Source organism: Macaca nemestrina, chromosome 20 (genome assembly GCF_043159975.1).
Source record: "Macaca nemestrina isolate mMacNem1 chromosome 20, mMacNem.hap1, whole genome shotgun sequence".
NCBI classification, from domain to species: domain Eukaryota; kingdom Metazoa; phylum Chordata; class Mammalia; order Primates; family Cercopithecidae; genus Macaca; species Macaca nemestrina.
Window position 1 is genome coordinate 65,016,627 of NC_092144.1, and position 26,760 is coordinate 65,043,386.

Below are 26,760 nucleotides of genomic sequence, written 5' to 3' on the forward strand. Positions count from 1 at the left end.
TTGTCTCTGGGACTCCAATTTCCATCCAAAGATGCAGCACATAGGAGGTTGCAAGGATCGTGAATCAGATGAACAAGTAATATTCCTACTCTCTGCACACCTGGAAAACTGGCAGAGCCATTCCAGGATGAAACATTTGTAGAGTCATAGGCCTTGTTAGTCTCATCTCCACGGGGACACATGTCCACACATCATCTTCATACTATAAATACACAGTCGCTCCTCTAGACCTGTGGGGTTTACAGGTGTTTATTGAACCAACTATAAATCAAAAATATTCAGAGAAAAAATCCACAAAGTTTCAAAAAGCAAAACTATATTGAATGGACACAAATGGAATGGTGTGTAGGCTGTGTCAGGAATTATAAGTAATCTAGAGATGATTTCATGTATACAGGAGGATGAGCATGGATTATATGCAAACCCTGTGCCATTTCATGTAAGAGGCTTGAGCACCTGCAGACTGTGGTATCTGAGCCGAGATCCTGAAACCAATCACCCACGAATAATGAATGATGATTCTCAATTTTAAATATAAATCATAAAAAATTTACAACAACAAGATTAAAAACAAGAAGTGGTTTATAGTGTGAGAATACGTTTAGATTTATTTTTTTCTATGTGTAACCCTTGGGCCCATGTTATCTATTGAGAAGACATTCTATTCCTCCTTAAACCACACGGCAGCCTTTGTCAACTCTAACGGGGCTGTGTGTTCACGAATGTATTTTAGACACTGTTTTCCGATAAGGGGCTCTCTGTGTTTGCTCTCTTGAGGATGCTGCACATTCCATAGGCTTTTACAAACCCTTACAATTTGGTGGCTGGAGTCCTCTAGTTTTTTATTATAGGCAATTTGCTATGCTTTTTAAAATTTTCTTGAGGCGGAGTCTCACTCTGTTGCCCAGGCTGGACTGCAGTGGCACGATCTCGGCTCACTGCAACTTCCGCCTCCCAGGTTCAAGCGATTCTCCTGCCTCAGCCTCTTGAGTAGCTGGCATTACAGATGCCCACCACCAGGCATGGCTAATTTTTGTATGTTTAGCAGAGACATGGTTTCTCTAAGTTGGCCAGGGTGATCTCGAACTCCTGACCTCCGCTGATCCGCCCACCTCGGCTTCCCAAAGTGCTGGGGGACACTTGATTTTCTACAGCATTGTGTTACTGGATATTTCCATACAATTCAAAAGGAAGGAGGCAGAGAGACAGAGAGAGAGTGAACCATAAGTTCGGGGCTCTGGACTCTCAGGTCATGAGACCAGTTGTGGATAAAACAACAAAAATCCAGAATTGACATATTGTGGGTTTTGCTGATGAAGAACAGTTCTAAGATTGTACATTTTTGCATAATCCTTCCCTGGGTATTTAAATCATTTAACTGGTTCTGCTGTCGTACTAGAAATACAAGCATGAAACATCCTAATGGTTTCTTCGTCACAATTACTCTGAGAATGTTCATAATACCTATTAGATATTTCGCATATTATACACGGAGAAGAGTTTGAAACACAGATAAAAACAACAAAAATACATGAAAAGTTTTTCTCGTCAGCACAGATTTTAGTCACCTCGTGTCCGGGAGGTTGGATCTGTGACGTGTTTTGAGCTGGTCATAGTGAAGGACACAAGGTGTCAGTTCTAGTGAGAACAATTTCCAGGAAGCCATTTTCCACTCTTGAGTGAGCACCCGCTGCACCTCATGTAAGGTAGGAAGAGCCTGCGTACGTCACCCTCCCATGATGTGGTCAGCACGTCAACTGCATGGGCAGGGCGCCAGATAACATCCTGTGCGCTGCTGAGCTGAGCTGGGGCGCAGCCGCCTGTCTGCCCCGGCAGCACCATGTCGCTCATGGTCGTCCGCCTGGCGTGTGTTGGTGAGTCCCGGAAGGGAATCCACGGAGGAAGCTCTGGGGTGGATATCTGGGCCTGGAGGGGAGATCTGGACCTGGAGGTTGAGTTATGGGCCTGGAGTGGAGATATGATCCTGGAGTGGAGATCTGGGCCTGGAGTGGAGATATCATCCTGGAGTGGAGATCTGGGCCTGGAGTGGAGATATGATCCTGGAGGGGAGATCTGGGCCTGGAGGTTGAGTTATGGGCCTGGAGTGGAGATATGATCCTGGAGTGGAGATATGATCCTGGAGTGGAGATATGATCCTGGAGTGGAGATCTGGGCCTGGAGTGGAGATATGATCCTGGAGTGGAGATATGGGCCTGGGTGGAGTTATGGGCCTGGGGTGGAGATATGGGCCTGGGGTGGAGATAGGGGCCTGGGGTGGAGTTATGGGCCTGGAGTGGAGATATGGGCCTGGGTGGAGATATGGGCCTGGAGGGGAGATACGGGCCTGGGTGGAGATATGGGCCTGGGGTGGAGATATGGGCCTGGCATGGAGGGATGGGCCTGTAATGGAGATATGGGCCTGGAGTAGAGATATTAAGCTGGAATAGAGATAGGATCCTGGAGTAGAGACATGAGCATGGAGTGGAGATACGGATCTAGAGTGGAGATATGGGCCTGGGCTGGAGATCTGGGCCTGGAGTGGAGATAGGAGCCTGGACTGGAGATATGTTCCTGGAGTAGAGATATGGGTCTAGAGTGGAGATATGGACCTGGAGTGGAGATCTGGGCCTGGAGAGGAGATATGGGCTTGCAGGGGAGATATGAACCTGGAGGGGAGATATGGGTTTGGAGTGGAGATATGGGCCTGGAGTGCAGATATGAGCCTGGAGGGGAGATAGGAGCCTGGAGGGGAGATATGGGTTTGGAGTGGAGACGTGAGCCTGGAGTAGAGATATCAGCATGGAGTGGAGATATGGGCCTGTTGTGTAGATCTAGGCCTGGGGTGCAGATCTGGATCAGGAGGCTGGGTCTCTGGGCAGCTGAGATCCCTGCTGCGGGGGCAGGTAGGCAGCCAGGGTGAGTTTACCTTCAGCCCAGCAAGGGCCTGGCTGCCCAGACGCACAGCCCAGTGGGGGCAGCAGGGGAGGCCCTGGTTTGCCTGCAGATGGATCATCCATCATGATCTTTCTTTCCAGGGTTCTTCTTGGTCCAGAGGGCCTGTCCATACACGGGTGAGTCCTTCCCCAAACCTTAGGGTGTCATCTCCCCACCTAAGGGGATTTTCCTGAAACAGGAGGGAAGTCCTGTCAGACAGTGTCTCATAAACTAAGAAGGGGGGACCCTGAGGTGCTCGGCTCACACTTCTGACCTCGTCCCCTCTGGCCTTTCTTACCCTTGGCCGAGTCAAGCGCTGTGAAGACCGGGGTGAGCTTGGGGTGCTCCAAGCTGAGGTGTGCAGGGAGGAAGTGGTGTCAGCGACTGAGGAAGGGAGGGAAGCAGTGCTAGGAACAGCAGGTCCTCTGAGGACAAAGGTGTAACTCACACCCTCCAGTGTTTGCATGACGGTCAGGGCTGCAGTGTGGCTGCTGTCATTCTACCAGAAGAGGTGGGGAAACCACAGCCATGACCCTGACATTCCAAATCTCTGATGGGGACTCAGTTCATGCACTGGCTGATATTCCATTCACAAAGGACATGCCCTCCATGCCGTGTCTACTTTGTGTTGTTTTATGTGAGTCATCTTGAAGCGTTAAAATCTAGTAAGAGTCCCTTATTCAGCCCTTGTTCAAAGTTCTCAGCTGACACCTTTGTTGTAGGGAGACGCCGTATCTATGTGGGATGGGTTCTTCCTGTAGCCCTGGACACCCAGGTGTGGTAGGAGCCTTAGAAACATGGAAAGGGGAAGAATCTTCTGAGCACAGGGAGGGAGGGGCGACTCCACATCCTCCTCTCTAAGGTGGTGCCTCCTTCTCCCCCAGGTGGTCAGGACAAGACCTTCCTGTCTGCCCGGCCCAGCGCTCTGGTGTCTCAGGGAGGACACGTGACTCTTCAGTGTCACTATCGTCGTGGCCTTTACAACTTTACCAACTTCACTCTGTACAAAGACGACAGAAGCCACGTTCCCGTCTTCCACAGCAGAATACTCCAGGAGAGCTTCCTCATGGGCCCTGTGACCCAGGCACACGCAGGGACCTACAGATGTCGGGGCTCATACCCGCACTCCCCCACTGAGTGGTCGGCACTCAGTGAACCCCTGGCGATCAGGGTCACAGGTCAGAGGGCTCCTGTCTGGGCTTCTCCTTGTCCCACCTCCTGAATCCCAGAGCTTCTGCTGGGGGTGTCCACCAGGGTCCCATCACCCAGGACCTGACTGTCTTTGGGGTAAAGGGGGATTGAATACAGGGAAATGGGTGCTGTGATGGGAAAATAACTGTCCACAATATGGCTACATTCTAATCCCTGGAGCCTGTGACTCTTTGTGCTATAGGGCAGGGGACTGAAGGGGAAGATGGAGCTCAGATTGTTGTGAGTTGACCTTGAGATGGGGAGACGGCCTGGACTGTCCCACTGGGCTCAGTGGAATCACAAGGCACCAAACGAGAGGAGGAGGAGAGTGGGGATTAGAGCAGCGTCGTGGGAGACTCCATCAGCCACTGTGGGCTTTGAAGGTGGAGGAAGGCCACGAGCCATAATGGCAGGTGGCCTCTACGGGCTGGAGAAGTCAAGAGAACCGCTCCGCTGAGTCTCCAGAGGGAACACAGTTCTGTAGACGCCTTGATCTTAGCACAGGGAGAACTGGATCCAATTTCTGACTCTAAAAGTGGAAGGGGTCAGTGTATTCTCTCCTGCCACCATGTTTGTGATAATTTTCTGCCACAGCAACAGGAAACCAACACAGGAACATGGTCAAGGACAAGTTAAGAAACCGAACAACCATAGCCGGGTATGGTGGTGGGTGCGAGTAAACCAACGACTGGATTCAATCTCTTGAATCCGGGAGGTAGCAGTTGCAGTGAGCCAAGACCACACCACTACACTCCAGCCTGGGTGAAAAAGTCAACTCTGTGTCAAAAATTAATTAATTAATCAATTAATTAAAGAAACCAAACAAGGAGAAGGTTGGCAACCCCGAGATCAGGAGAGGCGGGACGCTGATGCCACCACCAGGCTCCATCCACATAGGGAGGGGTCGATGCTCCTCGAACCAGCACCAGGAGCCACCCTGTGGAAGCTGAGGCCATGGAGAAGGCACAGGCATGGCAGGAGAGGCTCCCAATCCCCACCAGGGACAGGGGCTTTGGACGCTGGTGCCTGCCTTACTGATCAGTTCATACCTCCTGCCAGGGACTCCAGTTTGTCCAACAGGTTGAACCAGGCTGCTAAGAGCCTGGACATGCAGCTGGCCGTGGTTCCTCTTCCACCCCCACATAGACAGCAGGAAAGAGATTAGTGGGAAACAGATACAGCAGCCTAAGCGATGAGGATGAGCCCAGTGGGAAGGGCGTCCGAGGCTACTAGAGACAGACAGAGAAGAGGGAGGGACACAGATGGAGGGACCTGCACCAGGGGATAAAAGACAGGGAGACACAGAGAGGGAGGAGAGAGACAGACAGCAGGGAGGGGAACCCTCACTCGTTCCAGGTGCCATGGATATGATGACAAAGGGAGACGCCTTCTAAACTCACAACCTCTCTTTCTAGGAGTCCACAGAAAACCTTCCCTCCTGGCCCTCCCAGGTCCCCTGGTGAAATCAGGAGAGACGGTCACCCTACAATGTTCGTCAGATACCGTGTTTGAGCACTTCTTTCTGCACAGTGAGGTGAACTTTGAGAAGCCCTTGCACCTTGTTGGAGAGCTCCATGGTGGGGGTTCCCAGGCCAACTATTCCATCAATTCCAAGACGTCTGACCTTGCAGAGACCTACAGATGCTACGGTTCTGTCACTCACTCCCCCTATGTGTTGTCAGCTCCCAGTGACCCCCTGGACATCGTGATCACAGGTGAGAGTGTCCGGACATTCTTCTCATTGTCACTGGGACACAGAGTGAATGATCCAGGACTTGGAAGCCCCAGGTGGTCATGAGGAAGATGAGTGTGGGATTCTTATGGAGAGAGACTGACTTGGCGAGGTCTGTACCAACAGAGACAGAGAAACAGGAGACACAAGTACAGACCACGTGTCATAACAGAGGACAGACACAGGGGCCATACAGGGAGGTAGAAAAGAGAGAAAGAGTTAAAGGGGACACCCAGACAGAGAGACATGTCCCAGAGAGTGGCGTCCTTGTGTGCTGATTTTGCTCAGAGACTTGGCACAGGTTAGAAACTTCATTTCTGTTTTACCTCCACAAAGCGTTTCTACCAGGAGAACCCAAGGACACCCATATTTCTGTCCTGAGTCAGCCCCTGTGGCCTCAGACCTTGTGGCACCTACAGATGCCGTGTTTGTTCTGACACCTCTGCCTTCTGTACAGTGGAGAGTCATCATCCCAGGATATCATGACCCCAGAACACCAAGCCCTGTATGCTGTGTGTACTTGGGGTCCCCAGACTGGATTCTGAGGCTCATATTCCACATAACCCCACATATGATAGGATTCCTGAGAGACACAGGGAGAAATCAGGAACATCAAAAAGCAAAGACATAAACACACAGAGAATGACCCAGAGGAAGGGGACTGAGAGACTCACAGACACATAAAGAGACAGAAGAGAGGGCAGAGGAGTGGAGAGAATGATGGAAGGAAGCAGAGAAAAGCTCCAAAATCAGAACCCTGAGGGAGGGGCACAAAGACAGAGATAGATAAAGATGTGGGGATGGATTGCAGAGATTCCAAATAGAAGTAGAGAGACTGAGAGGCAGAGAAAGACAAGGAGATGGAAAGAGACAGATGGTAGATGGGTAGATAGATATAGATAGATGATAAATAGGTAGATGATAGGTAGTGGATGGGTTATAGATACTTAGACGGCGATTGATAGATGATACATAGAGATGATGATGATAGATTACATAGATAGATAAATGGATCGATAGACAGATAGGTAGATAGACACATAGATAGATACATAGATACGTAGATGATACATAGAGACAGAGAGGCAGACAGATAGAGAGGGAATAGACAGATGATACATAGATATAGATAATAGATAGATGATGGATAGATAGATACACAATTGATAGAGAGATACATGATACATAGGTATAGATTACACATAGATAATTGATAGATTGACAGGTAGTAGATAGATAGATCTATCGATAGATAATAGATAGAAATGTGCAGAAGGTTATGAACAAGACAGAAAGTGAGAAACTCAGAATTAAAGAAAAAGGAAGATCAAGTCAACAATCCAAGGAGGATCAGAGAGAAGAAAACAATACAAAAAGGGAAAACACACCTCGGGCTGGGGAAGTGAGGTCAGAGACCTAGAGAGACAGAGAAAGTGGAAGGAGGAAATAGACCTGAAGAGAGATGGGGTGGAGGGTGAGAGACAGAGAGAGCATTAGGTCATAGATCCGAGGAGTGAGTTCTCAGCTCAGATGTGAGGGGAGCTGTGACAGGGAAGAACCTCCCTGAGGAAACTGCCTCTTCTCCTTCCAGGTCTATATGAGAAACCTTCTCTCTCAGCCCAGCCGGGTCCAACGGTTCAGGCAGGAGAGAACGTGACCTTGTCCTGCAGCTCCCGGTGCTCGTTTGACATGTACCATCTATCCAGGGAGGGGGAGGCCCGTGAACTTAGTCTCTCTGCAGTGCCAAGCATCAATGGAACATTCCAGGCCGACTTCCCTCTGGGCCCTGCCACCCACGGAGGAACCTACAGATGCTTCGGTTCTTTCCGTACCACACCCTACAAGTGGTCAGACCCGAGTGACCCACTGCCCGTTTCTGTCACAGGTGAGGAAACCCCATGCCTGTCCCATGTCTTATGATCCCAGAGCCATAGCTGAGGAACTTGCTGCTGATGATGGAGAGAAGCATGGACAGGTTCAGAGAGAAGACCAAGCTTCGGTGTGAGGGTGGGATCAGGATGCAGGATGGCAGAGAGGGCACCTCCACACCCTCCTGCATGGGCTGCGTGGTGGTCCGCGGTCAGGGCTCCAGACACCCAGGCAGATTGAGAAACTGGTCAGGACAGACCCAGAGGAGGGAGACTGGGCTCAGTTTGGGGAGATCAGAGGTTCCCTCAGCCCCTCAACCTTACCCATTTCCCAGAAGCCCATCCTGGCCTCTCACCCACACAGACATATCATCACCAGGAACCCTTACACCCTTTCCTTTTCATTTGAAAAAATAATTGTTGAGGTTAAAAATACCTATAAAATTGACCACCTTTACCATTTTTAAGTGTGAAGTCTAGTGGTCATAAATACATGTATATTCTGTTCTGGTTTTTGTTTTGTGTTGTTTTTACCCTCCACCATTTCCTTCTGGCCTCTGGTAGCCACCATTCTACTACTCTCTACCTTCTTGAGATCCACTTTAGAGCTCCTGCATAAGGGTGAGAATTGGGAATCTTTGTAATGAGCTCCAGTTCCATCCATGTGGCTGCAAATGGCAGGATGTTACTGTCTCTATGGATGAGTAGTCTCCACTGTGTGTATGTACTACATTCTCTCTATCCGTTCACCCACTGATGGGCAGGTAGGTGGACTCCACATTTTGGCTAGTGTGAACTGTGCTGGAACAGTCATGGGAGTGCAGATAGAACTTCCATACACTGAAGTCCTTTCCTTTGGATGTAAACCCAGTAGTGAATTTGTGAATACTATGAAAATTCTCTTTTTAGTCTTTTGCTTGGTTTTTGTTTGGTTTTTGTTTTTGAGGCAGAGCTTTCCTCTGTAGCCCAGGCTGGCGGGCAAGTGACACAATCTAGGCTCATTGCAACCTCCTGGGAGGCAGAGGCCTCCTGGAATCAAATGATTCTTCTGCCTCAGCCTCCCTGGGAGCTGGGATTACAGGTGTACGCCACAACGCCTAGCTACGTTTTGTATTTTTTAGAACAGACAGGGTTCCCCCATGTTGATCAGGCTGCTCTCAAACTCCTGACCTCAAGCAAGGTGCCCGCCTCACTCTCCGAAACTGCTGGGATTACAGGCATGAGCCACCATGCACAGCCTCTTTTCAGTTTCTTAAAGAACTTCCATACTTTTCTGCTTAATGGCTGTACTAATTTACCTTCCTACCAACAGGGTTGGTAGGATTCTCCTTTCTCTACCATCTTGCCAGCATTTGTTTCCCTGTCTTGCAGAGAAAAGACATTTTAATGGGGTGAGATGAAAATTCATTGTGATTTTAATTTGTATTTCTCTAATAATGAGTGATACTGAACAGTGTTTCATACACATCATGGCCATTTATATGTTTTGCTTGTGGAGAAATGCCTGTTCATGTCTTTTGTTCATTTTTTAGTTAAATTCTTTGTTTTATTGAGTTATGTGAGCTTCTTATATTTCCAGTTATAAATCCCGTCTCAGATGCATAGTTTGCAAATATTTGCTCGCATTCTGTGGGTTGTCTCTTCACTTTATTGGTTGCTTGTTTTGCAGTGCAGAAGCTGCTTAGTTTGATGTAATCCCTGTGGTCTGTTTTTTGCTTTGATTACTTGTGTTTTTGAGGTTTTAAACAAAATGTCCTTTCTCAAACAAATGTCCTGAAGCATTTGCCCAATATTTTCTTCTACGTGTTTCATAGGTTCAGGACTTAGACTCATGTATTTAATTCATTTGGATTTGACTTTTCTGAATGGTGAGAGGTAGAGGTGCAGTTTCATTCCCTGCATGCAGATAACCCGTTTTCCCCGCATCGTTTATTGAAAAGACTGTCCTTTCCTGATTGTAGGTTCTTGACACTTTTGTCAAAATGCATTGGATTGGCTGGGCATGGTGGCTCACACCTGCAATCCCAGCACTGTCAGAGGCCAAGGTGGATGGATCACCTGAGACCAGGAGTTCCAGGCCCGCCTGGCCAACATAGTAAAACCCTGTCTCCACTAAAAGTACAAAAATTAGCTGAGCATGGTGGTCAGCTCCTGTCATACCACTACTCAAGGGTCTGAGGCAAGAGAATTGCTTGAATTCAGGAGACAGAGGTTACTGTGAGCCGAGATTGCACCTCTGCACCCCAGCCTGGTTAACAGAGCAAGATTCCATCTCAAAAAAAAAAAAAAAGAAAAGAAAAGAAAAAAAACCATTGAATGTAGACGGATAGATTATATCTGTGTTCTTCATTTTTCTCCATTGTTCTATGCACTTTTCTTTATGCCAGCATCATGCTGTTTTGCTTACTACAGCTCTGTAACATATTTTTAAGTCAGGTAATGTGATGTTCCTGTTTTCTCTCTATATCTTAAAGTCTCGAGACAATGGTTAACACATACAAAAATTATGGAGAAGAGGATCCCAGGACTCCCAGAGCCCAGTGTTGGATAACAGAGTGTTGGCCGTGAACCAACCTCAAAGATTTCCCTTGAGTACAGGACAGGCACCCTCATTTCCTCACCTCTCTCCTGCCTCTGTTCTAGGAAACCCTTCACGTAGTTGGCCTGCACCCACTGAACCAAGCTCCAAAACCGGTGAGTAAAGAATCCCTCTTATCTCTGCTTTTGGAAACCTGGGGAGGTGGAAGCCTTGGATTCAAGCCTTGGCTCAGCACCTCCCAGCTCTGACCGTGGGCCTGTTTTCCACCATCTCTCTGAACTCCAGACACTCCAACAGCAAAAGGGATCTTGGCCCAGCACAGGGCTCAGTGAAGTCTCTTCATCTCTAATTTTCTGTAGCTGAGACCTCCTACAAGCTGAAAGAATGATTGCAAATCTGACATCCTTCTTAGGAAAAATGCAGTGTTCTCCCTGCATTCCTAACTGGAGGATAAATTCCTGGGGGCTTGAAAGAGGGAAGGGAAGGGAACATCTAATGATGGTGAGGTGTTTTAGAGAAGTTCCACTTGCCAAGGAATGAACTCCTGTTGGTCATGAGGCAACCCTGGCTGACTCAGCAGAGCCAGAGCCTTGCAGTAAAGAGCCTTGCACGCACACTCCGACTCACTGACTCATTCAGCCATGTCCCCATGCTCAGGCCGTGCAGTTAGAATCCTTTTCTATTGTTGCCATAACAAATTTCCACAAAATTGGTGCATGAAAACAAAACGGCTTTTTAATTATTTTACAGTGCTGTAGCTCAAAGGATGAAATGCACCTCACTGGCTAAAATCAAGGTGACAGCAAGGCTGCCTTCCCTCCGAAGGTTCCAGGCGAGAATCTGCTCTTCACATGTCCCAGTTTCTAGAGGCTCCCACTGTCCTTGGCTCCTGGTCCCCTTCCTCCTTCCTCAAAACAGAGCAGGAGAAAGCTGGGTCTCCCGCCATCAGGCCGCTTGTCCTAAGGAGACATTCCCCATGGTTACCTGTCAATCAAGAAACGAGAGACAATCCATAACAAAGAACTGCTATGATTAGCTTCTTATTGGAGTCTCTTCTTCCTCCAGGTATCCCCAGACACCTGCATGTTCTGATTGGGACCTCAGTGGCCATGGTCCTCTTCACCATCTTCTTCTTTCTCCTGCATCGCTGGTGCTCCAACAAAAAGAGTAAGTCTCACGAAGCAGAGGCCAGAGACCTCAGGGTCGTGTGGGGAAGCGGGATGGGAGCAGGAAGGTGTGTGCTCCTCACCGGCAGGATGGTCTCTGGCCCAAGGCAGGAGCCACAGAGGCAGAGCTTTCTAGAGAGAGCACCAGACACCCTGTCCCTGCCTTCAGCTCACAGACCATTGCTTGATTCTCAACTGTATCCTCATGTCCCTGCAGCCCCTGACATCCAGGAGAAGGTTCCATGACAGGCAAAAAGTGGGAGGCAGAATCACTGGGATGCCAGTTGAGAGCCGTTCATGGGAAGGGGTCTTGAACTCAGAGAGACAGAATGTCTGAGTCTGGCTGTTGGCAGCTGAGGGACCTCAGGAACCTACGGCCTCCCCTGTGTGTTGGACTCTGCACATGAAATGAGGACCCAGACGTGCCCTCCCAGCTGTTTTGATGACTTTTGTCTCCTACAGATGCTGCTGAAAAGGACCAAGAGCCTGCGGGGGACAGAACAGTGAACAGGGAGGTAGGTCCTCCTCGCCCCAGCCTCGTGGATCGAATCTTATTCCCTAATAGTCCTGAAGAATGTGAGCCCCTCCCTCACTCAACATTTCCCTCTCTCTAGGACTCTGATGAACAAGACCCTCAGGAGGTGACATACGCACAGCTGGATCACCGCGTTCTCACACAGGGAAAAATCACTCGCCCTTCTCAGAGGCCCAAGACACCCCCAACAGATACCAGTGTGTACACGGAACTTCCAAATGCTGAGCCCAGATCGAAAGTTGTCTTCTATCCATGAGCACCACCGTCAGGCCTTGCAGGGTCTTCTAGGGAGACAACAGCCCTGTCTCAAAACCGGCTTCACAGTTCCAATGTACCAGCCGCAGGAATCTGAAGGTGTGAGTCTGCATCTTAGGGCATCGCTCTTCCTCACACCACGAATCTGAACGTGCCTCTCTCTTGCTTACAAATGTCTAAGGTCCCCACTGCCTGCTGCAGAGAAAACACACTCCTTTGCTGAGCCCACAATTCTCCACTTCACTTGACCCCAGCCCACCTCTCCAACCTACTGGCTTACTTCCTAGTCCTACTGGAGGCTGCGATCACACTGAGGAACTCACAATTCCAGACATACAGGAGGCTCCCTCTTAACACGGCACTTAGACACGTGCTGTTCCACCTTCCCTCATGCTGTTCCACCTCCCCTCAGACTATCTTTCAGCCTTCTGTCAGCAGTGAAACTTATAAATTTGTTTATCATTTCAATGTAGCTCTCTCCTCTTCAAATAAACACCTCTGCCCTCATCCTTTAGGTAATGTGACTCTTTATTCGCTGAAAGTTTCTGGTGTTATCATTACTATGTCCGTATAGCCCCATATGTTCTGCACTGGGTTCTCACCCCTGGACTCTGAGCTTCTGGAGGCAGAGTGGAGCCTGATTTCTGTCTGGAAGTCCAATTTCCACCTAACGATGCAAGGCATAGGAGGTTGCAAGGATCGTGAATCAGATGAACAAGTGATATTCTTACTCTCTGCAGACCTGGAAAGCTGGCAGAGCCATTCCAAGATGAAACATCTGTAGAGTCATAGGCCTTGTTAGTCTCATCTCCACGGGGACACATGTCAACACATCATCTTTCATACCATAAATACACAGTCGCTCCTCCAGATCTGTGGGGTTTACAGGTGTTTGTTGAGCCAACTATAAATCAAAAATATTCAGAGAAAAAATCCACAAAATTTCAAAAAGCAAAACTATGTTGAATGGACACAAACGGAATGGTGTGTAGGCTGTGTCAGGAATTATAAGTAATCTAGAGATGATTTCATGTACACAGGAGGATGAACATGGGTTATATGCAAACGCTGGACCATTTTATGTAAGAGGCTTGAGCACCTGCAGACTGTGGTATCTGAGCCGAGATCCTGAAACCAATCACTCACGAATAGTGAAGGACGACTGTATCTAACTTTTATTTCTCAATTTTAAATATAAATCATAAAAAATTTACAATACCAAGATAAAAAACAAGAAGTGTTTTATAGTGTGAGAATACATGTAGATTTATTTTTTTCTATGTGTAACCCTCGGGCCCATGTTATCTATGGAGAAGACATTCTAGTCCTCCTTAAACCACACGGCAGCCTTTGTCAGTTCTAACGGGGCTGTGTGTTCACGGATGTATTTTAGACACTGGTTTCCGATAAGGGGCTCTCTGTGTTCGCTCTCTTGAGGATGCTGCACATTCCGTAGGCTTTTACAAACCCTTACAATTTGGTAGCTGGAGTCCTCTAGTTTCTTACTATAGGCTATTTGCTACGTTTTTTTTATGTTTCTTCAGGCAGAGTCTCGCTCTGTCACCCAGGCTGGACTGCAGTGGCACAATCTCGGCTCACTGCAACTTCCGCCTCCCAGGTTCAAGCGATTCTCCTGCCTCAGCCTCTTGAGTAGCTGGCATGACAGGTGCCCACCACCAGGCATGGCTAATTTTTGTATGTTTAGCAGAGACATGGTTTCTCTAAGTTGGCCAGGGAGGTCTCGAACTCCCGACCTCCGTTGATCCACCCACCTCGGCTTCCCAAAGTGCTGGGGGACACTTGATTTTTTATAGCATTATGTTACTGGATATTTCCATACAATTTAAAATGAGGGAGGCAGAGAGACAGACAGAGAGCGAACCATGTGCTGGGACTCTGGAATCTCAGGTCATGAGACTAATTGTACATAAAATGACAAAAATCCAGAATTGACATGTTGTGGGTTTTGCTGATGAAGAACAGTTCTAAGATTGTAAATAATTGCATAATCCTTCCCTGGGTATTTAAATCATTTAAACTGGTTCTGCTGTCATACTAGAAATACAAGTATAAAACATCTTAATGGTTTATTCGTCACAATTGCTCTGACAACGTTCATAATACCTATTAGACATTTCGCATATTATACACGGAGAAGAGTTTGAAACACAAATAAAAACAACAGAAATACATAAAAGGCTTTCACGTCAGCACAGATTTCAGTCACCTCGTGTCCGGGAGGTTGGATCTCAGACATGTTTTGAGCTGGTCATAGTGAAGGACACAAGGTGTCAGTTCTAGTGAGAACAATTTCCAGGAAGCCATTTTGCACTCTTGAGTGAGCACCCGCTGCACCTCATGCAAGGTAGGAAGAGCCTGCGTACGTCACCCTCCCATGATGTGGTCAGCACGTCAACTGCATGGGCAGGGCGCCAGATAACATCCTGTGCGCTGCTGAGCTGAGCTGGGGCGCGGCCACCTGTCTGCACCGGCAGCACCATGTCGCCCATGGTCGTCAGCCTGGCGTGTTTTGGTGAGTCCCGGAAGGGAATCGACGGAGGAAGCGCTGGGGTGGAGATCTGGGCCTGGAGGGGAGATCTGGACCTGGAGGTTGAGTTATGGGCCTGGAGTGGAGATATGATCCTGGAGTGGAGATCTGGGCCTGGAGGGGAGATCTGGACCTGGAGGTTGAGTTATGGGCCTGGAGTGGAGATATGATCCTGGAGTGGAGATCTGAGCCTGGAGTGGAGATATGGGCCTGGGTGGAGATATGAGCCCGGAGTGGAGATCTGGGCCTGGAGTGGAGATATGATCCTGGAGTGGAGATCTGGGCCTGGAGTGGAGATATGGGCCTGGGGTGGAGATATGATCCTGGAGTGGAGATCTGGGCCTGGAGTGGAGATATGATCCTGGAGTGGAGATCTGGGCCTGGAGTGGAGATATGGGCCTGGGGTGGAGATATGATCCTGGAGTGGAGATCTGGGCCTGGAGTGGAGATATGATCCTGGAGTGGAGATCTGGGCCTGGAGTGGAGATATGGGCCTGGGGTGGAGATATGATCCTGGAGTGGAGATCTGGGCCTGGAGTGGAGATATGGGCCTGGAGTGGAGATCTGGGCCTGGGTGGAGATATGGGCCTGGGGTGGAGATATGGGCCTGGGATAGAGACATGGGCCTGGCATGGAGGGATGGGCCTGGAATGGACATATGGGCCTGGGTGGAGATATGGTCCTGGGGTGGAGATCTGGGCCTGGAGTGGAGATATGATCCTGGAGTGGAGATCTGGGCCTGGAATGGAGATATGGGCCTGTAGTGGAGATCTGGGCCTGGGTGGAGATATGGGCCTGGGATAGAGATATTGGCCTGGAGTGGAGATTTGGGCCTGGAGTAGAGATATGAACCTGGAATAGAGATAGGATCCTGGAGTAGAGACATGAGCATGGAGTGGAGATACGGGCCTGCAGTGGAGATACGGGTCGAGAGTGGAGATATGGGCCTGGAGTGGAGATCTGGGCCTGGGCTGGAGATCTGGGCCTGGAGTGGAGATAGGAGCCTGGAGAGGAGACATGTTCCTGGAGTAGAGATATGGGTCTGGAGTGGAGATAGGAGCCTGGAAGGGAGATATGGGTTTGGAGTGGAGATAGGGACCTGGAGTGGAGATACGGGCCTGGAGGGGAGATATGAGCCTGGAGGGGAGATATGGCTTTGGAGTGGAGATATGAGCCTGGAGTGCAGATATGAGCCTGGAGAGGAGATATGGGCCTGGGGTGGAGATATGGGCCTGGAGTGGAGATATGGGCCTGGAGTGGAGATATGGACCTGGAATAGAGATAGGATCCTGTAGTAGAGACATGAGCGTGGAGTGGAGATACGGGCCTGCAGTGCAGATACGGGTCTAGAGTGGAGATATGGGCCTGGGCTGGAGATCTGGGCCTGGAGTGGAGATAGGAGCGTGCAGTGGAAATATGTTCCTGGAGTAGAGATATGGGTCTGGAGTGGAGATATGGACATACACTGCAGATCTGGGCCTGGAGGGGACATATGAACCTGGAGGGGAGATATGGGTTTGGAGTGGAGATATGAGCCTGGAATGCAGATATGAGCCTGGAGAGGAGATATGGGCCTGGGGTGGAGATAGGGGCCTGGAGTGGAGATAGGAGCCTGGAGGGGAGATATGGGTTTGCAGCAGAAATATGGGCCTGGAGAGGATTCCGGGCCTGGAGTGGAGATATGAGACTGGAGTGGAGATATGGGCCTGGAATTGAGACATGTGCCTGGAATTGTGATATGAGCCTGGAGTGGAGATATGGGCCTGGATTGGAGATATGGGACTGGGGTGGAGATAGGAGCCTGGAAAGGAGATATGGGTCTGGAGTGGAGATATGGGCCTGGAGTGGAGATATGGGCCTGGGGTGGAGATAGGAGCCTAGAAGGGAGATATGGGTTTGGAGTGGAGATATGGGCCTGGAGTGCACATATGGGCCTGGCGGGGAGATATGGGTTTGGAGCGGAGATATGGGCCTGGAGGGGAGATAAGGGCCTGGAGTAGAGATATCAGCATGGAGTGGACATATGGGCCTGTTGTGTAGATCTAGGCCTGGGGTGCAGATCTGGATCAGGAGGCTTGGTCTCTGCACAGCTGAGATCCCTGTTGTGGGGGCAGGTGGGCAGCCAGGGTGAGTTTACCTTCAGCCCAGCAAGGGCCTGGCTGCCCAGACGCACAGCTCCGTGGGGGCAGCAGGGGAGGCCCTGGTTTGCCTGCAGATGGATCATCCATCATGATCTTTCTTTCCAGGGTTCTTCTTGGTCCAGAGGGCCTGTCCACACACGGGTGAGTCCTTCCCCAACCCTTAGGGTGTCATCTCCCCACCTAAGAGGATTTTCCTGAAACAGGAGGGAAGTCCTGTCAGACAGTCTCTCATAAACTAAGAAGGGGGGACCCTGGGGTGCTCGGCTCACACTTCTGACCTCGTCCTCTCTGGCCTTTCTTACCCTTGGCTGAGACAAGCTCTGTGAAGACCGGGGTGAGCTTGGGGTGCTCCAAGCTGAGGTGTGCAGGGAGGAAGTGGTGTCAGCGACTGAGGAAGGGAGGGAAGCAGTGCTAGGAACAGCAGGTCCTCTGAGGACAAAGGTGTAACTCACACCCTCCAGTGTTTGCATGACGGTCAGGGCTGCAGTGTGGCTGCTGTCATTCTACCAGAAGAGGTGGGGAAACCACAGCCATGACCCTGACATTCCAAATCTCTGATGGGGACTCAGTTCATGCACTGGCTGATATTCCATTCACAAAGGACATGCCCTCCATGCCGTGTCCACTTTGTGTTGTTTTATGTGAGTCATCTTGAAGTGTTAAAATCTAGTAAGAGTCCCTTTTTCAGCACTTGTTCAAAGTTCTCAGCTGACACCTTTGTTGTAGGGAGATGCCAGGTCTATGTGGGATGGGTCCCTCCTATAGCCCTGGATACCCAGGTGCGGTAGCAGCCTTAGAAACATGGAAAGGGGAAGAATCTTCTGAGCACACGGAGGGAGGGGCGGCTCCACATCCTCCTCTCTAAGGCGGCCCCTCCTTTTCCCCCAGGTGGTCAGGACAAGACCTTCTTGTTTGCCCGGCCTAGCGCTGTGGTGCCTCAGGGAGGACACGTGACTCTTCGGTGTTACTATCGTGATGGACTTAACAACTTTACCAACTTCACTCTGTACAAAGACGACAGAAGCCACGTTCCCGTCTTCCACAGCCGAATATTCCAGGAGAGCTTCCTCATGGGCCCTGCGACCCCGGCACACGCAGGGACCTACAGATGTCGGGGTTCATACCCGCACTCCCCCACTGAGTGGTCGGCGCTCAGTGACCCCCTGGCGATCAGGGTCACAGGTCAGAGGGCTCCTGTCTGGGCTTCTCCTTGTCCCACCTCCTGAATCCCAGAGCTTCTGCTGGGGGTGTCCGTCAGGGTCCCATCACCCAGGACCTGACTGTCTTTGGGGTAAAGGGGGATTGAACTCAGGGAAATGGGTGCTGTGATGGGAAGAATAACTGTCCCCAATATGGCTACATTGTAATCCCTGGAGTCTGTGACTCTTTACGCTAAAGGACAGGGGACTGAAGGGGAAGATGGAGCTGAGGTTGTTGTGAGTTGACCTTGAGATGGGGAGAGGGCCTGGACTGTCCCACTGGGCTCAGTGGAATCCCAAGGCACCAAACGAGAAGAGGCGGATGAGGAGAGTGGGGATTAGAGCAGCGTAGTGGGAGACTCCATCAGCCACTGTGGGCTTTGAAGGAGGAGGAAGGCCACGAGCCACAATGGCAGGTGGCCTCTACAGACTGGAGAAGTGAAGAGAACTGCTCCGCTGAGTCTCCGTGGTTAGGAAACCAAACAACGATAGCCGGGCATGGTGGTGGGCACGAGTAAACCAACGACTGGATTCAATCGCTTGAATCTGGGAGGAAGTTGCAGTGAGCCAAGACCACACCACTACACTCCAGCCTGGGTGAAAAAGTGACACTCTGTCTCAAAAATCAATTAATTAATCAATTAATTAAAGAAAACAAACAAGGAGAAGGTTGGCAACCCCGAGATCAGAAAGGACGGGACGCTGATGCCACCACCAGGCTCCATCCACATAGGGAGGGGTCGATGCTCCTCGAACCAGCACCAGGAGCCACCCTGTGGAAGCTGAGGCCATGGAGAAGGCACAGGCATGGCAGGAGAGGCTCCCAATCCCCACCAGGAACAGGGAATGTGGACACTGGTGCCTGCCTTACTGATCAGTTCATTCCTCCCGCCAGGGACTCCAGTTTGTCCAAAAGAGATTGAACCAGGCTGCTAAGAGCCTGGATATGCAGCCTGCCTGGATCCTCTTCCAGCCCCACATAGACAGCAGGAAACAGATTAGTGGGAAACACATACAACAGCCTAAGAGATGAAGCTGAGCCCAGTGGGAAGGGCGTCCGAGGCTACTAGAGACAGACGGACAGAGAAGAGGGAGGGACACAGATGAAGGGAACTGCACCAGGGGATAAAAGACAGGGAGACACAGAGAGGGAGGAGACAGACAGACAGCCGGGAGAGGAACCCTCACTCGTTCCAGGTGCCATGGATATGATGACAAAGGGAGACGCCTTCTAAACTCACAACCTCTCTTTCTAGGAGTCGACAGAAAACCTTCCCTCCTGGCCCTCCCAGGTCCCCTGGTGAAATCAGGAGAGACGGTCACCCTACAATGTTCTTCAGATATGGTGTTTGAGCACTTCTTTCTGCACAGTGAGGTGAACTTTGAGAAGCCCTTGCACCTTGTTGGAGAGCTCCACGGTGGGGGTTCCCAGGCCAACTATTCCATCAATTCCACGACGTCTGACCTTGCAGGGACCTACAGATGCTACGGTTCTGTCACTCACTCCGACTATGTGTTGTCAGCTCCCAGTGACCCCCTGGACATCGTGATCACAGGTGAGAGTGTCCGGACATTCTTCTCATTGTCACTGGGACACAGAGTGAATGATCCAGGACTTGGAAGCCCCAGGTGGTCATGAGGAAGATGAGTGTGGGATTCTTATGGAGAGAGACTCACTTGGGGAGGTCTGTACCAACAGAGACAGAGAAACAGGAGACACAAGTACAGACCAGGTGTCATAACAGAGGACAGACACAGGGGCCATACAGGGAGGTAGAAAAGAGAGAAAGAGTTAAAGGGGACACTCAGACACAGACATGTCCCAGAGACAGTCGTCCTTCTGTGCTGACGTTGCTCAGAGACTTGGCACAGATTAGAAATTTCATTTCTGTTTTACCTCCACAAAGCGTTTCTACCAGGAGAACCCAAGGACGCCCATATTTCTGTCCTGAGTCAGCCCCTGTGGCCTCAGACCTTGTGGCACCTACAGATGCCGTGTTTGTTCTGACACCTCTGCCTTCTGTGCAGTGGAGAGTCATTGTCCCAGGATATCATGGCCCCAGAACACCAACCCCTGTATGCTGTGTGTACTTGGGGTCCCCGCACTGGATTCTGAGGCTCATATTCCACAGAACCCCACATATGATAGGATTCCTGAGAGACACAGAGAGAAATCAGGAACATCAAAAAGCAAAGACATAAACACACAGAGAATGATCCAGAGGAAGGGGACTGAGAGACACACAGACACATAAACAGATAGAAGAGAGGGCAGAGGAGTGGAGAGAATGATGGAAGGGAGCAGAGAAAAGCTCCAAAATCAGAACCCTGAGGGAGGGGCACAAAGACAGAGATAGATAAAGATGTCGGGATGGATTGCAGAGATTCCAAAGAGAACTAGAGAGACTGAGAGGCAGAGAAAGACAAGGAGATGGAGAGAGACAGATGGTAGATGGGTAGATAGCTATAGATAGATGATAAATAGGTAGATGATAGGTAGTGGATGGGTTATAGATACTTAGACAGCGATTGATAGATGATACATAGAGCTGATGATGATAGATTAGATAGATAGATAGATAGATAGATAGATAGATAGATAGATAAATGGATCGATAGATAGATAGGTAGATAGACACATAGATAGATACGTAGATACGTAGATGATACATAGACAGAGAGGCAGACAGATAGAGAGGGAATAGACAGATGATATATAGATATAGATAATAGATAGATGGTGGATATAGACAGACAATTGATAGAGAGAGAGATACATGATACATAGATATAGATTACAGATAGATAATTGATAGATTGACAGGTGGCAGATAGCTAGATCAATCGATAGATAATAGATAGAAATGTGCAGAAGGTTATGAACAAGACAGAAAGTGAGAAACTCAGAATTAAAGAAAAAGGAAGATCAAGTCAACAATCCAAGGAGGGTCAGAGAGAAGAAAACAATACAAAAAGGGAAAACACACCTCAGGCTGGGGAAGTGAGGTCAGAGACCTAGAGAGACAGAGAAGGTGGAAGGAGGAAACAGACATGAAGAGAGACGGGGTGGAGGGTGAGAGACAGAGAGAGCATTAGGTCATAGAGCAGGGGAGTGAGTTCTCAGCTCAGGTGTGAGGGGAGCTGTAACAGGGAAGAACCTCCCTGAAGAAACTGCCTCTTCTCCTTCCAGGTCTATATGAGAAACCTTCTCTCTCAGCCCAGCCGGGCCCCACGGTTCAGGCAGGAGAGAACGTGACCTTGTCCTGCAGCTCCCAGAACTCGTTTGACATGTATCATCTATCCAGGGAGGGGGAGGCTCGTGAACTTAGTCTCTCTGCAGTGCCAAGCGTCAATGGAACATTCCAGGCCGACTTCCCTCTGGGCCCTGCCACCCACGGAGGAACCTACAGATGCTTCGGTTCTTTCCGTAGCGCACCCTACAAGTGGTCAGGCCCGAGTGACCCACTGCCCGTTTCTGTCACAGGTGAGGAAACCCCATGCCTGTCCCATGTCTTATGATCCCAGAGCCATAGCTGAGGAGCTTCCTGCTGATGATGGAGAGAAGCATGGACAGGTTCAGAGAGAAGACCAAGCTTCGGTGTGAGGGCGGGATCAGGACGCAGGATGGCAGAGAGGGCACCTCCAAACCCTCCTGCATGGCCTGCGTGGTGGTCCGTGGTCAGGGCTCCAGGCACCCAGGCAGATGGAGAAACTGGTCAGGACAGACCCAGAGGAGGGAGACTGGGCTCAGTTTGGGGAGATCAGAGGTTCCCTCAGCCCCTGAATCTTACTCATTTCCCAGAAGCCCACCCTGGCCTCTCACTCACACAGACATATCATCACCAGGAACCCTTACACCCTTTCCTTTTCATTTGAAAAAATAATTGTTGAGGTTAAAAATACCTATAAAATTGACCACCTTTACCATTTTTAAGTGTAAAGTCTAGTGGTCATAAATACATTTATATTCTGTTCTGGTTTTTGTTTTGTGTTGTTTTTACCCTCCACCATTACCTTCCTGGCCTCTGGTAGCCACCATTCTACTCTCTACCTTATTGAGATCCACTTTAGAGCTCTTGCATAAGGGTGAGAATTGGCAATCTTTGTAATGAGCTCCAGTTCCATCCATGTGGCTGCAAATGTCAGGATGTTACTGTCTCTATGGATGAGTAGTCTCCACTGTGTGTATGTACCACATTCTCTCTATCCGTTCACCCACTGATGGGCAGGTAGGTGGACTCCACATCTTAGCTACTGTGAACTGTGCTGGAACAGTCATGGGAGTGCAGATAGAACTTCAATACACTGAAGTCCTTTCCTTTGGATGTAAACCCAGTAGTGAATTTGTGAATACTATGAAAATTCTCTTTTTAGTCGTTTGTTTGGTTTTTGTTTTGTTTTTGTTTTTGAGGCAGAGCTTTCCTCTGTAGCCCAGGCTGGAGTGCAACTGACACAATCTAGGCTCATTGCAACCTCCTGGGAGGCAGAGGCCTCCTGGAATCAAATGATTCTTCTGCCTCAGCCTCCCTGGGAGCTGGGATTACAGGTGTACACCACAACGCCTAGCTACGTTTCATATTTTTTAGTACAGACAGGGTTTCCCCATGTTGGCCAGGCTGCTCTCAAACTCCTGACCTCAAACGAGGTGCCCGCCTCGCTCTCCGAAACTGCTGGGATTACAGGCATGAGCCACCATGCCCAGCCTCTTTTTAGTTTCTTAAAGGACTTCCATACTTTTCTGCATAATGGCTGTACTAATTTACTTTCCTACCAACAGGGTACCAGGTTTCTCCTTTCTCTGTCATCTTGCCAGCATTTGTTTTGTCTGTCTTATGGATAAAAACCATTTTAATGGGGTGAGATGAAAATTCATTGTGATTTTTCATTTGTATTTCCCTGATGATGAGTGACACTGAACACTTTCATACACATGATGGCCATTTACATGTTTTGTTTGTGGAGAAATATCTGTTCATGTCTTTTGCTCATTTTTTAGTTAAATTATTTGTTTTATTGAGTTATGTGAGCTTCTTGTATTTCTAGTTATAAATCCCGTCTCAGATGCATTGTTTGCAATTATTGGCTCCCATTCTGTGGGTTGTCTCTTCACTTTGTTGGTTATTTGTTTTGCAGTGCAGAAGCTGCTTAGTTTGATATAATCCCTGTGGTCTGTTTTTTTGCTTTGATTACTTGTGTTTTTGAGGTTTTAAACAAAATGTCTTTTCTCAGACAAATGTCCTGAAGCATTTCCCCAATATTTTCTTCTACATGTTTCATAGGTTCAGGACTTAGACTCATGTATTTAATCCATTTGGATTTGACGTTCCTGAATGGTGAGAGGTACAGGTGCAGTTTCATTCCCTGCATGGAGATAACCCGTATTCCCCGCATCATTTATTGAAAAGACTGTCCTTTCCTGATTGTAGGTTCTTGACACTTTTGTCAAAATGCATTGGATTGGCTGGGCATGGTGGCTCACACCTGCAATCCCAGCACTTTCAGAGGCCAAGGTGGGTGGATCACCTGAGACCAGGAGTTCGAGGCCCGCCTGGCCAACATAGTAAAACCCTGTCTCCACTAAAAGTACAAAACTTAGCTGAGCATGGTGGTCAGCACCGGTCATACCACTACTCGAGAGTCTGAGGCAAGAGAATTGCTTGAATTCAGGAGACAGAGGTTGCTGTGAGCCGAGATTGCACCTCTACACTCCAGCTTGGGTGACAGAGCAAGATTCCATCTCAAAAAAACAAAAAAGCCGTTGAATGTAGACGCATAGATTGTATCTGTGTTCTTCATTTTACTCCGTTGTTCTATGCACTTTTCTTTATGCCAACGTCATGTTGTTTTGTTTACTACGGCTCATTACATATTTTTAAGTCAGGTAATGTGATGTTCCTGTTTTCTCTCTATATGTTAAAGTCTCGAGACAATGGGTAACACATACAAAAATTATGGAGAAGAGGACCCCAGGACTCCCAGAGCCCAGTGTTGGATAACAGAGTGTTGGCCGTGAACCAACCTCAAAGATTTCCCTTGAGTAGAGGACAGGCACCCTCATTTCCTCACCTCTCTCCTGTCTCTGTTCTAGGAAACCCTTCACGTAGTTGGCCTGCACCCACTGAACCAAGCTCCAAAACCAGTGAGTAAAGAACCCCTCTTATCTCTGCTTTTGGAAACCTGGGGAGGTGGAATCCTTGGATTCAAGCGTTGGCTCAGCACCTCCCAGCTCTGACTGTGGGCCTGTCTTCCACCAACTCTCTGAACTCCAGACACTCCAACAGCAAAAGGGATCTTGGCCCAGCACAGGGCTCCGTGAAGTCTCTTCATCTCTAATTTTCTGTAGCTGAGACCTCCTACAAGCTGGAAGAATGACTGCAAATCTGACATCCTTCTCAGGAAAAATGCAGTGTTCTCCCTGCATTCCTAACTGGAGGATAAATTCCTGGGGGCTTGAAAGAGGGAAGGGAAGGGAACATCTAATGAGGGTGAGGTGTTTTAGAGAAGTTCCACTTGCCAAGGAATGAACTCCTGTGGGTCATGAGGCAACCCTGGCTCACTCAGCAGAGCCAGAGCCTTGCAGTAAAGAGCCTTGCACGCACACTCCGACTCACTGACTCATTCAGCCATGGCCCCATGCTCAGGCTGTGCAGTTAGAATCCTTTTCTATTGTTGCCATAACAAATTTCCACAAAATTGGTGGATGAAAACAAAACGGCTTTTTAATTATTTTACCGTGCTGTAGCTCAAAGGATGAAATGCACCTCACTGGGCTAAAATCAAGGTGACAGCAAGGCTGCCTTCCCTCCGAAGGTTCCAGGCGAGAATCTGGTCTTCATATATCCCAGTTTCTAGAGGCTCCCACGTTCCTTGGCTCCTGGTCCCCTTCCTCCTTCCTCAAAACAGAGCAGGAGAAAGCTGGGTCTCCCGCCATCAGGCCGCTTGTCCTAAGGAGACATTCCACATGGTTACCTGTCAATCAAGAAACGAGAGACAATCCATAAGAAGGAACTGCTATGATTAGCTTCTTATTGGAGTCTCTTCTTCCTCCAGGTATCCCCAGACACCTGCATGTTCTGATTGGGACCTCAGTGGTCATGATCCTCTTCACCATCTTCTTCTTTCTCCTGCATCGCTGGTGCTCCAACAAAAAGAGTAAGTCTCACGAAGCAGAGGCCACAGACCTCAGGGCCGTGTGGGGAAGCGGGATGGGAGCAGGAAGGTGTGTGTTCCTCACCGGCAGGATGGTCTCTGGCCCAAGGCAGGAGCCACAGAGGCAGAGCTTTCTAGAGAGAGCACCAGACACCCTGTCCCTGCCTTCAGCTCACAGACCATTGCCTGATTCTCAACTGTATCCTCATGTCCCTGCAGCCACTGACATCCAGGAGAAGGTTCCATGACAGGCAGAAAGTGGGAGGCAGAATCACTGGGATGCCAGTTGAGAGCCGTTCATGGGAAGGGGTCTTGAACTCAGAGAGACAGAATGTCTGAGTCTGGCTGTTGGCAGCTGAGGGACCTCAGGCACCTACGGCCTCCCCTGTGTGTTGGACTCTGCACATGAAATGAGGACCCAGACGTGCCCTCCCAGCTGTTTTGATGACTTTTGTCTCCTACAGATGCTGCTGTAATGGACAAAGAGCCTGCGGGGGACAGAACAGTGAACAGGGAGGTAGGTCCTCCTCGCCCCAGCCTCGTGGATCGAATCTTATTCCCTAATAGTCCTGAAGAATGTGAGCCCCTCCCTCACTCAACATTTCTCTCTCTCTAGGACTCTGAAGAACAAGACCCTCAGGAGGTGACATACGCACAGCTGGATCACCGCGTTCTCACACAGGGAAAAATCACTCGCCCTTCTCAGAGGCCCAAGACACCCCCAACAGATACCAGTGTGTACACGGAACTTCCAAATGCTGAGCCCAGATCGAAAGTTGTCTTCTATCCATGAGCACCACCGTCAGGCCTTGCAGGGTCTTCTAGGGAGACAACAGCCCTGTCTCAAAACCGGCTTCACAGTTCCAATGTACCAGCCGCAGGAATCTGAAGGTGTGAGTCTGCATCTTAGGGCATCGCTCTTCCTCACACCACGAATCTGAACGTGCCTCTCTCTTGCTTACAAATGTCTAAGGTCCCCACTGCCTGCTGCAGAGAAAACACACTCCTTTGCTGAGCCCACAATTCTCCACTTCACTTGACCCCAGCCCACCTCTCCAACCTACTGGCTTACTTCCTAGTCCTACTGGAGGCTGCAGCCACACTGAGGAACTCACAATTCCAGACATACAGGAGGCTCCCTCTTAACACGGCACTTAGACACGTGCTGTTCCACCTTCCCTCATGCTGTTCCACCTCCCCTCATACTATCTTTCAGCCTTCTGTCAGCAGTGAAACTTATAAATTTGTTTATCATTTCAATGTAGCTCTCTCCTCTTCAAATAAACACCTCTGCCCTCATCCTTTAGGTAATGTGACTCTTTATTCGCTGAAAGTTTCTGGTGTTATCATTACTATGTCCGTATAGCCCCATATGTTCTGCACTGGGTTCTCACCCCTGGACTCTGAGCTTCTGGAGGCAGAGTGGAGCCTGATTTCTGTCTGGAAGTCCAATTTCCACCTAACGATGCAACGCATAGGAGGTTGCAAGGATCGTGAATCAGA

The 26,760-nt window shown here is 49.3% G+C and overlaps 1 protein-coding gene and 1 pseudogene across 1 annotated transcript; both read left to right on the forward strand.

Moving 5' to 3' along the window:
• The first annotated feature begins 1,840 nt into the window (after positions 1–1,840).
• Positions 1,841–12,658, forward strand: LOC105484389 (killer cell immunoglobulin-like receptor 3DS1). Its single transcript, XM_071087858.1, is given in 10 exon segments — positions 1,841–1,874; positions 3,036–3,071; positions 3,819–4,112; positions 5,541–5,840; positions 7,449–7,742; positions 10,369–10,419; positions 11,330–11,431; positions 11,893–11,945; positions 12,045–12,200; positions 12,202–12,658. Coding segments are annotated over 10 exon segments (1,488 nt in total). The 3' UTR covers positions 12,370–12,658.
• A 2,061-nt stretch (positions 12,659–14,719) lies between these two features.
• On the forward strand, positions 14,720–26,308 carry LOC105469839 (killer cell immunoglobulin-like receptor 3DL1; annotated as a pseudogene).
• The last annotated feature ends 452 nt before the right edge of the window (positions 26,309–26,760 follow it).